The sequence below is a fragment of the Pogoniulus pusillus genome, chromosome 36, assembly GCF_015220805.1.
Source record: "Pogoniulus pusillus isolate bPogPus1 chromosome 36, bPogPus1.pri, whole genome shotgun sequence".
NCBI lineage: Eukaryota > Metazoa > Chordata > Aves > Piciformes > Lybiidae > Pogoniulus > Pogoniulus pusillus.
The window spans coordinates 5817187-5832467 of record NC_087299.1 but is presented as its reverse complement, the minus strand read 5'-3'; the positions used below and the strand labels follow the sequence as shown (position 1 = coordinate 5832467).

The 15281-nt window shown below is 53.0% G+C and overlaps 1 protein-coding gene across 2 annotated transcripts in view; it reads right to left on the bottom strand.

Annotated features, from left to right (window-relative positions):
- Window positions 1–232: 232 nt before the first annotated feature.
- Window positions 233–15281, bottom strand: part of MMEL1 (membrane metalloendopeptidase like 1) — a 33645-nt gene continuing 18596 nt past the window's right edge. For both annotated transcript variants that reach the window (XM_064171976.1, XM_064171975.1), the window contains 11 exons: window positions 14895–15023; window positions 14503–14601; window positions 12784–12867; window positions 11860–11963; window positions 8786–8844; window positions 6575–6694; window positions 5164–5297; window positions 4022–4087; window positions 3419–3514; window positions 2348–2424; window positions 233–1428 (listed from right to left, as the gene is read on the bottom strand). In XM_064171976.1, coding sequence (XP_064028046.1) covers window positions 1329–1428; window positions 2348–2424; window positions 3419–3514; window positions 4022–4087; window positions 5164–5297; window positions 6575–6694; window positions 8786–8844; window positions 11860–11963; window positions 12784–12867; window positions 14503–14601; window positions 14895–15023 — 1068 coding nt within the window. In that variant the 3' untranslated portion in view covers window positions 233–1328. The remainder of the gene's footprint in view (window positions 1429–2347; window positions 2425–3418; window positions 3515–4021; window positions 4088–5163; window positions 5298–6574; window positions 6695–8785; window positions 8845–11859; window positions 11964–12783; window positions 12868–14502; window positions 14602–14894; window positions 15024–15281) is intronic.

The following is a 15281-nucleotide window of genomic DNA, read 5'->3' as shown; positions in this document are numbered from 1 at the left end:
TTGAGAGGTGACTCTGCACATGGCATGGAGGTTGGAGGAGATGAGCTCTGAGGTCCCTCCCAACCTGAGCCATTCTAGGACTCATTTCTGTGCTAGAAATAAACTCCTTGGCTGGGAGAGCATTTGAGGTTCACTGTTGGGTGCTGGCAGTTCGAGATAGTCTCATTACAGCAGGCTGCCTGCTGAGGAAAGCCACCCAAAACTTCTCTCTCTCAGGGACTGGCTGCTGTGATATTTTGACATGATATTTTTTTATTAAAAAGGAATACTTGTTACATTTTTTTTTCAAGTGTAAATACTGAAAAATAGCCTATGGCAAAACCAAACCACCACCACCAACAACAAAAAGGCACAGGATTAAGAACAGCTTAATGGTTTCCATGGATACAGGTTTGCTATTTGGCCAGGGGAAAAAAAAACCAAACCAAACCCAAACAACCCAACAAAGTCTTTTATACACTTTGTACAAGACAAAAAAAAAAGAGCAGTGGAAACCTGTCTCTGCAGGCTGAACCAGAAGAAGAGAATCTGTGCTGCTCAACAAGAGCTCTACCCAAAAGTGCCTCGGGTGAAGGGGCAGGTTGCAGTTGTTCTTTGGAGCAGAGATGCTCAGGAGCAGCCAGCAGGCGTCTGGACACAGAGCTGACTTTGGCAGGGCTGAGGGCAAACGGCGAGCAGAGGGCAGGGCTGCAGGCAGCACGGGAGGCCAGACCAGCTCTGACCTGCATTTGGGATGGAATGCACCAGAAACTGGCTGGGAACACAGGAAAACAGCCCAGTGAGGCAGCTCAGGCAGCTCTGCTGAGTCCCCAGGGGCTGGCAGAGAGGAAAATGATTGTTCTTGTGAGAAACAGATGAAGCCTTAGGTGCTGGGTCTGTTGTCTGAAGGCTTTGGAACCCTGATGTGGTATCTTGGTAACAGTCAGGACGTGGCTGGAAAGAGTTTGCTTCAGTTCTGGCAGCTGCTGTGGCTCTCAGCACAGACCAGAAGCCTTGGAGGCAGCCACAGACATCTCAGGTAGCCCTCAGAGCTCCCCTGGAGGCAGCCACAGACATCCCAGGGAGCTGTCAGAGCTCCCCTGGAGGCAGCCACAGACATCTCAGGTAGCCCTCAGAGCTCCCTTGGAGACAGCCACAGACTTGCCAGGGAGCCCTCAGAGCTCCCTTGGAGACAGCCACAGACTTGCCAGGGAGCCCTCAGAGCTCCAGAGCTTGTTTCCTTCCTGCCCTGGCAGGGCTGGGTGGGAGAGCATCAGGCACACAGCTGGCAGCAGCAGGTTGTTGTGTCACCAGAGCAGGTGTCTGCTGCCCTCGCCAGGGCTCTCTGGCTACCAGACTCTGCACTTGTCTGCAGGATGCATGGCTGTGCCTTTCTTACAGTGGAACACCTCTGAGAAGGCTTCAAAGTTCTGCAGAGATCCCATCACCCTGGAGAGAGAGGAAGACAGCCCATGGGGGTGGTGGTTGTGGAGGAAAAGAGCTGTGGGGAGTGACTGACTTGTTCAGCCTGCAGAAAAGGAGGCTCAGGGGAGAACTTCTTGCTCCTTACAGCTCCCTGGAAGGAGGCTGGGGCCAAGGATTGGTCTACTCTCCAAAGGATCAAGCAACATGATGAGAGGAAACAGCCTCAAGTTGTCTCAGGGAAGGTTTAGCTTGTTTAGGAGGAACAATTTCTCCTCCCAAAAGGGCTGTCAAAGGCCTGGCCCAGGACAGTGGTGGAGTCTCCATCCCCTGAAGGGGGTTCAGAGCTGTGTGGATGTGGTGCTGAGGGTCATGGGTTAGCAGCAGACTCAGCAGTGCTGTGTTAATGGTTGGACTCAATGACCTTAAAGGTCTTTTCCAGCCTAAGTGGCTCCCTGGTGCTCTGTCCACAAAGCCCTTCAGTGCCTCCCAGCTGGGGATGAGGGCACTTGGTGCCAGAGAACACAGCTCATGTCACACAGGGAATGCTCCAATGGAGTGGCTCTGGATTCTGGCCTGCTCCTCACTGAGCAGCAAATCCAGCAGGCCAGGAGCAGGAATGGCCCAAAGGCAGCACCTTGCAGCCTGGGGCATACACTCACAGGATGTTAGGGCTTGGAAGAGACCTCCAGAGATCATTGAGTGCAACCTCCCTGCCAGGGCAGGACCACAGAACCCAGCTCAGGTCACACAGGAGCACATCCAGACAGGGCTGGAAAGTCTCCAGTGAAGGAGACTCCACAACCTCTCTGGGCAGCCTGCTCCAGGGCTCTATGACTCTTACCTGCAGCTTACTAACTGCCAGCAATGAGCCTCTTGCAGCTCCTGTGCTGGGCTGGGACCACCTCAGCGACCAGTTGGTGTTGAACTGGTTAGAGACACCCACCTGTATTTCAGAGGGCTGTGGACATCTGTCTTTATGGACTGGCTGGCATATTCTGGCCTGTAGGAACCACACCAAACCTGGACAAGGAGGATTCAGCATTAGTCAGCCAGCAGCAAAGGGAATTCCATTTCATAGAATTAGCCAGGCTGGAAGAGAGCTCCAAGCTCAGCCAGCCCAACCTAGCACCCAGCCCTGCCCAACCAACCAGACCATGGCACTAAGTGCCCCAGCCAGCCTTGGCTTCAACACCTCCAGGCACACAGACTCCACCACCTCCCTGGGCAGCCCATTCCAATGCCAATCACTCTCTCTCACAACAACTTCCTCCTAACATCCATCTTAGACCTTCCCTGGCACAGCTTGAGGCTGTGTCCCCTTGTTCTGTTGCTGGGTGCCTGGCAGCAGAGCCCAACCCCACCTGGCTACAGCCTCCCTTCAGGGAGCTGCAGGCAGCAATGAGCTCTGCCCTGAGCCTCCTCTGCTGCAGGCTGCACCCCCCCCAGCTCCCTCAGCCTCTCCTCACAGGGCTGTGCTCCAGGCCCCTCCCCAGCCTTGCTGCCCTTCTCTGGATGCCTTCCAGCACCTCAACATCTCTCTTGAATGGAGGAGCCCAGAACTGGACACAGCACTCAAGGGGTGGCCTGAGCAGTGCTGAGCACAGGAGCAGAAGACCCTCCCTTGTCCTGCTGCCCACACTGCTCCTGAGCCAGCCCAGGATGCCACTGGCTCTGCTGCCCACCTGGACACTGCTGCCTCATGTTCAGCTGCTCTCTACCAGCTCAAGTTGCTCAAGGAGTCATCCAACCTGGCCTTGAACACCTCCAAGGAGGTTGTGGAGCACAGAAGCACAGAATGTGATCTTTGATCACATTGGGTGATTCTGTGCTCCACAACCTCCCTGGGCAACCTGTGCCAGTCTCTCTCCACTCTCTCTTCCTAATCTCCAATCCAAATCTGCCCTCCTCCACCTTCAATCCATATCTGTCTTGAACACCTTTCAGTGAGTGCTGAATCAGTGTCTCAGTGGAGCTTGGGGCTGGCTTTTCTCTGGTTCCATCCAAGTGTTCTTACCTGGGCAAAGTTGAGGAAGAAAAGCTGCTTGTGGGACAGATCCAGTCCAGGCAACTTTGGCTCCTTCCCTTCCTGTTCCAGCCACTTTAAGTAGGCCTAGAAAGGATCAGAGACTCAATTCAGAGAGGCTGCAGGATGGCTCATTTCCAGCTTCATTCCATTCCCCCCTAGCCAGTCCTATCCCAGGGCTCTTAAGACGTCCCATGGCTAGTAAGAAGGGAGCTGTTTGCTTAGAGCTGTGAGTGCTGGACATGGCTCAAACTTTGCCTGAAGAAACCATGAAGAATTGGTCCATCTTGGGGGGCAGTTTCTTGCCTCTTTTTTATTTTACTAAGGCATGGATGAAAGTTTTCTCCAGGAAGCTTCTAGCACACAGCTCTGCTGCTGCCTCCCCACGCTCTGACCCAGTGGGGAGCGAATGTGTTCTAGTGGGAGGTGTCCCTGCCCATGGCAAGGGGGGGTTGGAACTGGATGATCTTTAAGGCCCCTTCCAATCCAAACCATTCTGTGATTCTAGAACATGTTAATTGTCTGTTTGGCTGTTTTTTCCCTGGCAGAACAGGCCACAGCTGGATCCCAGGGGCACAGTTAACTCCAAGTTACCTTGTAAGCCTGCCGGACTCCTCCATTATCTGCAATGTTTTCTCCTAATGTGCTTATTCCACTGATCTGTAAAAGAATCATCAATTACTGCACAGCCAGGACCATTAGCAGCCCTAAGAGCCACTGAGGCACTTGTACATCACAAACAGACAGGCAGTGGTGCCTGGAACAGAAGGAAGCAGCAACTTTGTGCTAGGGGGGAGAGGGGAGAGAGGGGAGAATAAAGAATGGAAATGGTGAAAGCTGCAGATGGGAACAGAGAGAACAGGCACAGCTTGGCTTTGCTCTGCCCCTCTGCTGTGCTGACACCTCACCTCCAATGCTCTGTCCAGTTCTGGTGTCCCCAGCAGCAGAAGGGCACAGAGCTGCTGGAGTGAGCCCTGAGGAGGCCACAAAGATGAGCCAAGGGCTGGAGCAGCTCTGCTGTGAGGACAGGCTGAGAGAGCTGGGAGTGTGCAGCCCGAAGAGGAGAAGGCTCCAGGGCAACCTTAGAGCTGCCTGCCAGGACCTGAAGGGATCCTGCAGGAAGGCTACAGGGGAACTTTGCATGAAGGTGGCTGGAGACAGGCCAAGGGGAATGGTTTGAAGCTGAGGCAGAGCAGGGTTGGACTGGAGCTGAGGAAGAAGTTCTTCAGTTGAAGGATGGGGAGACTGGAACAGGCTGCCCAGGGAGGTTGTGGATGTCCCCTCCCTGGGGGTGTTCAAGGTCAGGCTGGGTGAAGCTTTGGGCAACTGAGTCTAGTTGAGAGGGATCCCTGCCCATGGCAGGGAGGTTGGAGATGATTTCTAAGGTCCCTTCCCACCTGAGCCATTCTGTGATAGCCTGAACAGAGTTTGGGCTGCTGGGCAGAGCTTATGTTAGCAGGGCTGACACCAGATTTCCTCCCTCCTCACCAAAACCACCTTGCAGGGTCTGGCAGCAGCACACATGGGTCCAGCTCACCATTCCCCCACCTACTCACAGGCAGTTCTGGGTTTCCAGGCTGCCCTGGGATCCCCATTCACAAGGAACAGTGCTTGTATCTTATCAGCCTGTGCTGTGTGGGTTTCCTGCAGAGATTCCCCCATTCCCAGCCATTCCTTTGCTGTGGGGCAGCCCAGGGGGGGCAGAAATGTTGGGGTGGTTGTTTTGCTTTACTCACATTTTGTCCCCCTGCAAGCTCCCAGGTGTAGTTCCCGTACTGATAAACCATGCAGTGAGACTGCTCCTTGAAATGCATGGCAGAGAAGTTGCTCCACCAGTCAAACATGTTGCCATCTTTATCAAAGTTCCTGCCTGTGTGAAAATCCAGGGGGGAAAAGGGAAGTCTGGATGGAGTGAGAGTGTCAGAGCAGCTGTTCTGCTTCTTGTCCAAGCTGCTCTTCTCCCCTCCTCCCTCCTGCCACTTGGGTTTGCTGTGCTGCTGCAGAGAGCTATCAGAAATGGCTTTGGCACAGCTGATTCTGCTCTGGCACGAGAAAATGGACAAGATCAGCTGCAGCCTTTCCATCTCTGACCTCTCTTTTCCCTACTTTCTGTTCAGTCAGCACCCAGGCCTGGTCTTATTTCTGCCTGGATCACGCAGACACCTCCTAACACAACTTTCCACCCCTCTCAGGTGTCCAGGCTGCTTTATTCTGTGTGCCCATGGGGCAGAGCTGAGGCTCACAGAGAATGAATTACCCTGCCACAGGAGGAGAAAGCTGGACTTAGAGCCTGGTGTCTGTGCTCTCAGCTCTCTGGCCAGAGCATGCTTTGCTTTGCTCTGCTCTAGAGATGGATTTCTGAGGATCTGGGGTGGGATGCTGTGTGGGCTGCACAGAATTAACATCACCCCCACTGAAGAAACCTATCTGGGAGAAATTCTTGGCTTGCTGTATCAGGAGGGAGGTTTTGGTCCAAGCATTCTAGAGAAGCAATGAACTCAATTCATTGCAAACGTTTGTGCTGGAAAATAAAGTCTCCTGTGATTTCAAGCCCCTCCTGATGGTTCCATCTACCCCAAGCACACACTGTGCAGGTTTCATTTCACTTTAAGAGCTCACAGATCTGCCTGCACGCTGCTGCTGAGGGTGTAAAAGTAACAGCTGAGGATTGTCAGTGACTTGATTGCTTTTTAACACCTGCTCAGTGCGGGAGGGATCCACTGCAGAGTGGAAGGTGAAGAGCACGCAGCCAGGAGCAGCATGTGCCGGTGTGTGCCCGGGCACAGTAGTGTCTGGCTGCTGGTGTGTGCCCAGCCAGCCCGGGCACAGCAGTGTCTGGCTGCTGGTGTGTGCCCAGCCAGCCCGGGCACAGCGGTGTCTGGCTGCTGGTGTGTGCCCAGCCAGCCCGGGCACAGCGGTGTCTGGCTGCTGGTGTGTGCCCAGCCAGCCCGGGCACAGCGGTGTCTGGCTGCTGTGTGTGTGCCCAGCCAGCCCGGGCACAGCGGTGTCTGGCTGCTGGTGTGTGCCCAGCCAGCCCGGGCACAGCGGTGTCGGGCTGCTGTGTGTGCCCAGCCAGCCCGGGCACAGCGGTGTGCACCTCTAACTTGCAGCCAGCAGAGCAGCCTGTCCTCAGCCCTCTCTCCTCACCGTTGTCGTCGAAGCCGTGAGTAATCTCATGCCCGATAACCATCCCGATCCCTCCGAAGTTCAGGGCCTGAGGTTGGTGTTTGCTGAAGAAGGGAGGCTGCAGAATCCCAGCAGGAAACACTGCAGAGATGGGGGGAGAGAGAGAGAGAGAAGGAGCTCCTGTGAGGCAGCTTTATTCCTGCTTTCCTCCCAGGCTGGCTGGGTTTAAGGGTCGGGAAGGAGCAGAGGCTGCAGAAGGGTGATGAACAACATTGCGCCTGCCGCGGGCAGCTGTGCCTCGTTTGGCAAAGGCAAAGGAGCACTTAGGCGAGGTCTAACTCAGCACATCTACACCCTCACTGCTCCTTGAGCGAGGCCCAAGCACCACTGACGCTGCAGCTTCAGCCTGACTTGCTCCGTGGCTGCTGCAGGGAGCCAAGGACAGAATGTGCAGGGGGGTAGGTGCGGTTTGTGTTCTAGAGCCCTTCTCTAGGGGAGCTAAGGGGGGGTTTTGGTGCTGTGTTTGTGTTAAAGAGAGGTTAACAAGCACATGCTGATTGCCAACAACGCTCCTCGGGTCAAATACACTCAGTAGGAATTCCTGCAGAGCACTGAGTGCACTTGGATGCCAGGCTGGGGTGTGGGAAGGCAGGAGAAGGTCTGGGCTGCTTCAGTCTGCTGGTAAAAGCCTTGGGATCCTTGGGATTTAGTCTTCATCCCCTCTGTGTTAAGATAGAAAGCAATAAGCTCCTAGAGGAATGAGGACTGCAAGCAGTTAAATCTACCAAGATGCTTCCTAAGAAGTGAGATCCTGGAACTAGATGGCAAATATTTTACTGAGGGACCAAATCCTGTTTGACTCCATAGAAGGCTTTGCCCATACAGCTCTGGGCAGGAATATCCCCAAAAGATGTGAAAGGGGAAGCAATAAGATAGAAGTAGGACAACAGAGGAGGAAAAAGTCTTTTCCTCAGACTGGAGACAGGAGGTCACTCTGTCTGGATTTGTAGCTGGTGCATTCCTCTTCATATTGCTCCATCCAGTTACTTCCCTATCACTTGGAAGAGCAAAGCTGTAGAGGAATTGGTTTGCTTTAGGACCCAAGTTCTCTGCCTGGGAAAGTTGGTTCTTAGCTGACCACCACTGGCATAAAACCACTGTGGGCAAGCAGGGAGCCTGAGTGTGGCTGCAAGCAGAGCTCCACAGGGGTGTGCACCAGCAAGCTGAAGGAGATCCTGCAATGGCTGAGGGACAGGTCACAGATTCCACTGCACCCTTGGCATGGAGCTAAGTGGGAGCTACAGGAGGGCAAACCAGCTGCTGTTGATGAGGCCAGAGGGGTAAACTGTGTCAGCACTTTGGGTGTTTCTGCTTTTAGCAGTGCTCTGTGTTTCCCTTGGAACTGCTTTTAGCAGTGCTCTGTGTTTCCCTTGGAACTGCTTTTAGCAGTGCTCTGTGTTTCCCTTGGGACTGTTGCTTGGGTTGTCTTCTCTTTCTGGTCTTTGTGAGCAGAGTGCAGTTGCTGTCTGGCCAGGAAAAAAAGGCAGAGATGTGTCCTCTTGTGCTATCTGGCAGTACTTAGAGAGTGGCTCTTCCTGGGAGCTTGAGTACATGCTGCTTAGCAGAAAGCATTGGGTTGCTCTCCTGCTTGGGCTGCTCAGAGTCCAGCAAAACTCTCCAGTATCTGCAGGCTTCACCTGAGCTTCTGTCCACCTGCACCAGCTCAAAGATCAGGCATTGTGAGAAGCCAGGATCATTATGGCTTAAGTCTGAAGATCTCTGCCAGCAGCTCTGCAAAACCTCTTAGAGCTGACGATCTGTAACCAGGAGCTGGTTTCTTTACTCTGGGCTGGCTCTTGTCAATCTAATTTCCTTGCCATCAGTACAGAGAGCAAACTGGAGAGCTGCCCGTGTGTTTATCAGCAATGTGGAAACATGAGCACAAGCAGCCCAGGATACACTGTGAGCATTCTCTGCTCTCTGAAGCTGGCACTGGGGTGGCAGCAGTTACCATCTCAGGCTTCCAACCACCAGGCTGTTCCGGTATCTAAACTGTGCCTGCCAAGTGGGGGGAGCTGAATATTCATCATCAAAGCAACTGCTTGCAAAGAGCAGCCTGGTTACCTTGCCCAGAATTTCCATGAGGACCCCAAGAGCAGGTTTGCCATTGGATAACAGAGCTACACCCCTGAGGTGCAAAGCAGGAGTAGCTGAGAGCTGTTGTAAACCTACCTATCTGGTTCCGGTTGGGGGAATAGAAAGCATTGACCACAGCAGCTCCAATTATCCATCTGAAAAATCAAGGTTGCACACAAGATTAGTGCTCAGCTTTTTGGTCAGGCATTCTTTCTAATGAATTGGTATGTAAAAACACCCAGGTTGCCTGGAAAGGAAGGGCTGAGGGAGGGAAGGAAGGTGCCACTGGAGACAGCTGTAAGGAAATACCAATGCTAGGAAATCACTGGTGGCTAATTCGTGGCCACCTCTCATCCTGAACAATGCCAAGCTCAAGAGAGAAATACTTCTGCTCTTGAATGTTGATTCTGGCTCCAGGGTGGTCATCTGTCCCTGCAGATAGCCTATAAAAGGCAGCAGTGCTCTAGAACACAGCTTGTGGGTTCAGGACACTGAAGCTGTGCAAGGTTTGTTTGGGTGGGTTGAGTTTTTTTTTAGCTATGAAGAGGACCAAGGCAGAGTCCTCAAGGAGTGAGGAAGCAGAAATGCTGAAACAACAAACCCTGCTGCTAATTAGCTGACTGGTCAGAAAAAAATCTCCCTTGCTGAATTATTCCTCAGCAATTCACTGGAGGTTTCCAAGTGCTCACATTTTGAGTTGAAACCACTTCAGAGGAAGAGAGATATTAAAAGTGAATAGGCTTTGGGACAATTAACTTTGACTAATGCTTCCTTTTGGAGGGTTTTTGTTTGCTTGCTTGTGAGCAACTCTGTTAATTTATGGTTTGGGAAGAGCTGCTTGAAATTTTGGTTGGAATCTCCTTCCCTTTGTCTCAAGCAGGCAGCCAGCAACAGAACAAGGGGACACAGCCTCAAGTTGTGCTGGGGCAGGTCTAGGCTGGATGTTAGGAGGAAGTTGTTGGCAGAGAGAGTGATTGGCATTGGAATGGGCTGCCCAGAGAGGTGGTGGAGTTGCTGTGCCTGGAGGTGTTGAAGCCAAGGCTGGCTGGGGCACTTAGTGCCATGGTCTGGTTGATTGTCTAGGGCTGGGTGATAGATTGGACTGGATGAGCTTGGAGGTCTCTTCCAACCTGGCTGATTCCATGATTCTATAAGCCCTTCTCTTCCAGCATCACCCAGGCTGGAAGCCCACTAGTGAACAGCATCAGACTGGCATTAGCTTCCCTACTTGAGCCTTCCATTACAGTATCTCTGCCACTAATGTATTCAGCAGCAGCTTTGCCAATAGCTGTGTTGGAGAAGCCCAGCTCAGGAAGCTCACTGGGCTGTTAGGAGTCCAGATTGGCTAGCTCACAGCTCTGGAAATCAGGTCAGGTTCCAAGGCACTTGCTGCTGAATGTGCAAACCAGGGCTTCTGGGATGTCTCTGCCATGAGCTTGGCAAGAGCTCAGCTGCACTTGAAGGACCAGAGGGCTCATCCTGGCGATGCTCTGCAGTAATGCTCTTGCTGGTTGGTGGTGCCAGCTGATGGCCCTTGAGCTGCTAGTGCCAGTTTGTGGACATGCCACTGGGATCTGGTTGTATCACAGAATTAAACAGGTTGGAAAAGACCTTTGAGATCATCGAGTCCAGCCTAGCACCTACCAGCTTCTATTTAACTCAGCCATGGCACTAAGTGCCTCATCCAGCCTCCTTTTAAACACTCCCACAGGTGGTTACTCCACCACCTCCCTGGGCAGCCCTCTCCAATGCCAATCACTCTCTCTGACAACAACTTCCTCCTAACATCCAGCCTAGACCTCCCCTGGCACAGCTTGAGACTGTCCCCCCTTGTTCTGGTGCTGCTTGCCTGGCAGCAGAGCCCAACCCCACCTGGCTACAGCCTCCCTGCAGGCAGCTGCAGACAGCAATGAGCTCTGCCCTGAGCCTCCTCTTCTGCAGGCTGCACCCCCCCAGCTCCCTCAGCCTCTCCTCACAGGGCTGTGCTCCAGGCCCCTCCCCAGCCTTGCTGCCCTCTTGTGGACACCTTCCAGCACCTCAGCATCTTTCTTACATTGAAGGGCCCAGAACTGGACACAGCCCTCAAGGTGTGGCCTGAGCAGGACTGCCCTGGTCCTGCTGGCCAAACTAGCACTAGCTGAGGATGGTGCCAAGGGGTGGAGAACAGGGGGGCAGCAGCTAGGGCAGTACAGGCTGAGACCTGAGACTCGCTCAGGATGAATTTGTGGAGTCAAAGAAGGGCTCAGGAAGCAGCTAAACCCTCACTCATGCCAACAACTTCCTGCAAAATACATTTAAGATTTTACTAAGTGCAGTGGGAAATAATGGCCTGGAAATGGCCATAAATTAGATCTGGTGCTCAGCTTCCCAGGACTGGGCATGCTTCCAGCAGAATTCTGGCCACAACTCCTTAAGCTGTTTTGCTTTTACTTTCCCCCCAACTCTCCTGAATATAAACTTTCCCAAGTTCCATGATCTTGTTTATCTCATCTCCTCCTTGCTGAGTCTTCAGGAAGCTCTGTCACTGCTTTTGGGTTAAGAGACTGCAATGTAATATCTGAATGTGAGGCAGCTTGATGAGAAGAGAAGGGCCACGAGGATGGGCAGAGGGTTGGAGCTGCTCTGCTATGAGGAGAGGCTGAGGGAGTTGGGGCTGTGCAGGTTGGAGAGGAGAAGGCTCCCAGGTGACCTTATTGTGGCCTTGCAGTATCTCAAGGGAGCTACAAGAGGGACTTTTCAGGATGTCAGGGAGTGAGAGGACTGGGGGGAATGGAGCAAAGCTGGAGGTGGAGAGAGTCTAACTGGATGTTAGGAAGAAGCTCTTCAGCATGAGGGTGCTGAGAGCCTGGAATGGGTTGCCCAGGGAGGTGGTGGAAGTTTCATCCCTGGAGGTGTTTAAGGCCAGGCTGGATGAGGCTGTGTGCAGCCTGCTCTAGGGTTGGGTGTCCCTGCCCATGGCAGGGGGTTGCAACTGGCTGCTCCTTGTGTTCCCTTCCAACCCTGCCTGATTCTATGAAGGATTCAAGGATTCCAAAAGAAGCAGGAATTCCTACCACAAGCAGCATTGAACTGCTTGGGTGACTCCAGGAACTGGCTTGTAAGATCTCAGAAGCATCCTGAGCTCTCCACAGCACGAGAGTGAAACGCAGCGAGCAGTATTAGACACTTACATATCTTGGTCAACTCTCTCTCGAAGCTTCTTCAAGCTCTTTTGGGCTCCAGCTCTCAGGTTTTCCAGGATGTTTTCAAAGTACCCATGCTCACTGAAGTTCAACTAAAACAAAGAGCCAGATCTTTTAGTGAGCTGTGCAGAAAGAGGAAGAGAGCTTCAGAACAAAGGCAGGTTCTGAGGCCAAGCTGTCGCTTCGTACTTAGCTCTTTGCATCCTTCTGTTTAGGTTCAACTTCATTAGTTTTAGCCCAGCTCTTGGAAGTGACAGCTCACAGCTATCAGTATTCCAGGATGCTTGGACTGCCCCAAAAATCCACCCCTTGAGCTCCCTATGTCCATTCCTCCATCTGCAGCAGAAGCAAACTGACCTCACTCTCCCCTGCCCTTGAGGCCAGGTGACCTCAGAGCTCCCTTCTGACCTCCGAATCTCCTGCCCTGCCCCAACAAACCTTCTGGCCAGGAGAACCTGCAAGGACAGGCTGAGACAGTTGGGGCTGTTCAGCCTGGAGAAGAAAAGGCTCCAGGGAGACATGGACCTGGTTGATTCTATGATCAGAGCAGCATTTCAGTATCTGAAGGGGACCCACAGGAAGGTTGGGGAGGGCTTGCAGAGATAGGACAAGGCTTGAAGCTGCAGCAGAGGAGATTTAGGTTGGGTATCAGGAGGAAGCCCTGCACAATGAGGGTGGGGAGACACTGGAACAGGCTGCCCAGGGCTATGGTTGATGCTTCATCCCTGGAGACATTAAAGATCAGACTTGCTGTGACCCTGGGCAGCCTGCTTGAGTTGGAGAGGTCCATGTTAAGTGCAAGATGACCTTTGATGGTCCCTCCCAGTGCAATCTGTGTGTGTGTGTGGAATCAAGCAGCAAGCAAATCAATGCAGGCTGAGGTACTTGGTGAGGTATACAAAACATACTTACATTGGCATATTCCTGGTCTAGTTTTTCATTCTGGTCTTCCAAAATATAATCTGGATAGCCAATTTGTTCTTTAATTGCCATTGCCTGGAAGAGAAGAGTTTCAGGTTCCCTCTTGATTGTGGTTTGTGTTTGTGTGGTGGCTTTGGTGTTTCAGTACACAGCAAGTTCAACTACTCTGTTGTTGACCTGTTTGTGAGAAGCATTCAGACCTTGTTCAAAAGCACCCCAGGGCCTACTTAACATGGAACTGAGTCAGACCTGCAGGCTATACAGCACCATTCAACAGGGATTGGCCTTAACCCTCATTTAGTGGCTTTTTTTTCCCCTTGCTATTAAAACAGTGTTGATGGTCCTGAAGTCTATGAAGTTTTCCCCTGGGAAAGGGAGGGGTTGCACCAACATTCTGTTGTCATTCTAAGCTGATGCATTTGGTGCTGGCATCTTGTTTGGATCATAGAATCAAGCAGGTTGGAAGAGACCTCCAAGCTCATCCAGCCCAGCCTAGCACCCAGGCCTGGCCAATCAACCAGACCATGGCACTAAGTGCCCCAGCCAGCCTTGGCTTCAACACCTCCAGGGTGGCTCCATCACCTCCCTGGGCAGCCCATTCCAATGCCAATCACTCTCTCTGACAACTTCCTCCTCACATCCAGCCTGAACTTGCCCTGGCACAGCTTGAGGCTGTGTCCCCTTGTTCTGGTGCTGGCTGCCTGGCAGCAGAGCCCAACCCCAGCTGGCTACAGCCTCCCTGCAGGCAGCTGCAGACAGCAATGAGCTCTGCCCTGAGCCTCCTCTGCTGCAGGCTGCACACCCCCAGCTCCCTCAGCCTCTCCTCACAGGGCTGTGCTCCAGGACCCTCCCCAGCCTTGCTGCCCTTCTCTCAACACCTTCCAGCACCTCAGCATCTTTCTTACATTGAAGGGCCCAGAACTGGACACAGCACTCAAGGTGTGGCCTGAGCAGTGCTGAGCACAGGGGCACAAGAACCTCCCTTGTCCTGCTGCCCACACTGCTCCTGAGCCAGCCCAGGATGCCATTGGCTCTGCTGCCCACCTGGGCACTGCTGCCTCCTCTTCAGCTCCTCTCTCCCAGCACCCCCAGGTCCCTCTCTGCCTGGCTGCTCTCAGCCACTCTGTCCCCAGCCTGTAGCACTGCTTGGGGTTGTTGTGGCCAAAGTGCAGAACCCTGCCCTTGGCCTCTGCCCACACATCCAGCCTGTCTAGGTCCCTCTGCAGGGCTTTGCTACTCTCCAACAGATCAACATTTCACAAGACTCAAAAGGAAACAATGAGGGAAGGGAGACACTGGAACAGGTTGCCCAGGGAGGTTGTGTATCACAGAATGAACACCTCCCTGGAGGTGTTCAAGGCCAGGTTGTATGAGTCCTTGAGCAACCTGGGGCTGGTGGAGGTGTGTCTGCCCATGGCAGGGAGGTTGGAACTGGATGATTTTTAAGGCCCCTTCCAATCCAACTGATTCTATGAAACACAACCACCTGAGCTAACGAAGCCTTAACAAGGACAACGTAAGAGTGTGATGCAGAACAGTGTAGTCATCATCAAAGCCTGCTCCTCTGGAGCTGGGAGCAGTGATGGGGCAAAACTCCAAGGGTTCCTATTGCTGATGGGGCAAAACTCCAAGGGTTCCTATTGCTGATGGGGCAAAACTCCAAGGGTTCCTATTGCTGATGGAATGCTGCAGTCCCCTCTTGCTGCTGACCTTCTCCCGAGCCTTCTCCTTCGATGCCTCATCCATCCACTGCAGCTCATCTAAAGTCTCCACGAAGGCTTCTCGGATCTTCTCTATTAAATCTCGGACCTAAAGGAGAAGCAGCCACAAATCAAATCATTTACAGGCTGGTTTTCCCCCAGGCACAGCTAGGGGGAGGGGGGGTGAAAAGCTTCCCAGTGATCCAGTCCCCAGATCTGATCTTCCAAACCCTAAAATAGCATTTAGAAGTTCTTACACCTTCTGCCTTTTGGTTGACTGAGATCTCAAACAGGGGGGGAAAAAACAATAACCCCAACCCCAGGCTCAGGGAGCTGAGCTAGAGGAGAAGGAGCACTGCAGACATTGTGGAGGTACAGTAGTATGAAGGGTCATCTACATACCATCCTCTTGCTCTCACCAGCAAATGTCTCCCTGACGTACATTGCCCCCACTGCGTTCTCCATGTTATTGTTGACGTAACTCACGCACTCCCTCCAGCGAGCCTCTTCCAGCGTGGTCCCATAGAGTGCCTGCAACACAGCCACCCCCCCCAGCATCAGCCCTGCCCCTTCCCATTGCCTGCAGAGGTGGATAGCCTCAGAGGAAGGTTTTCCTTCTTGTGACTGCTGCTCCTAGATTGGTTTGGGATTCACGTTGCAAAATGATGTCGCCGAGCAAGGTGGTGGAGTCACCGTGCCTGGGGGTCTTCAAGAACAGACTGGATGGGGCACTTAGTGCCATGGTCTGGTTGACTGGATAGGGCTGGGGGGATAGGTTGGACTGGATGA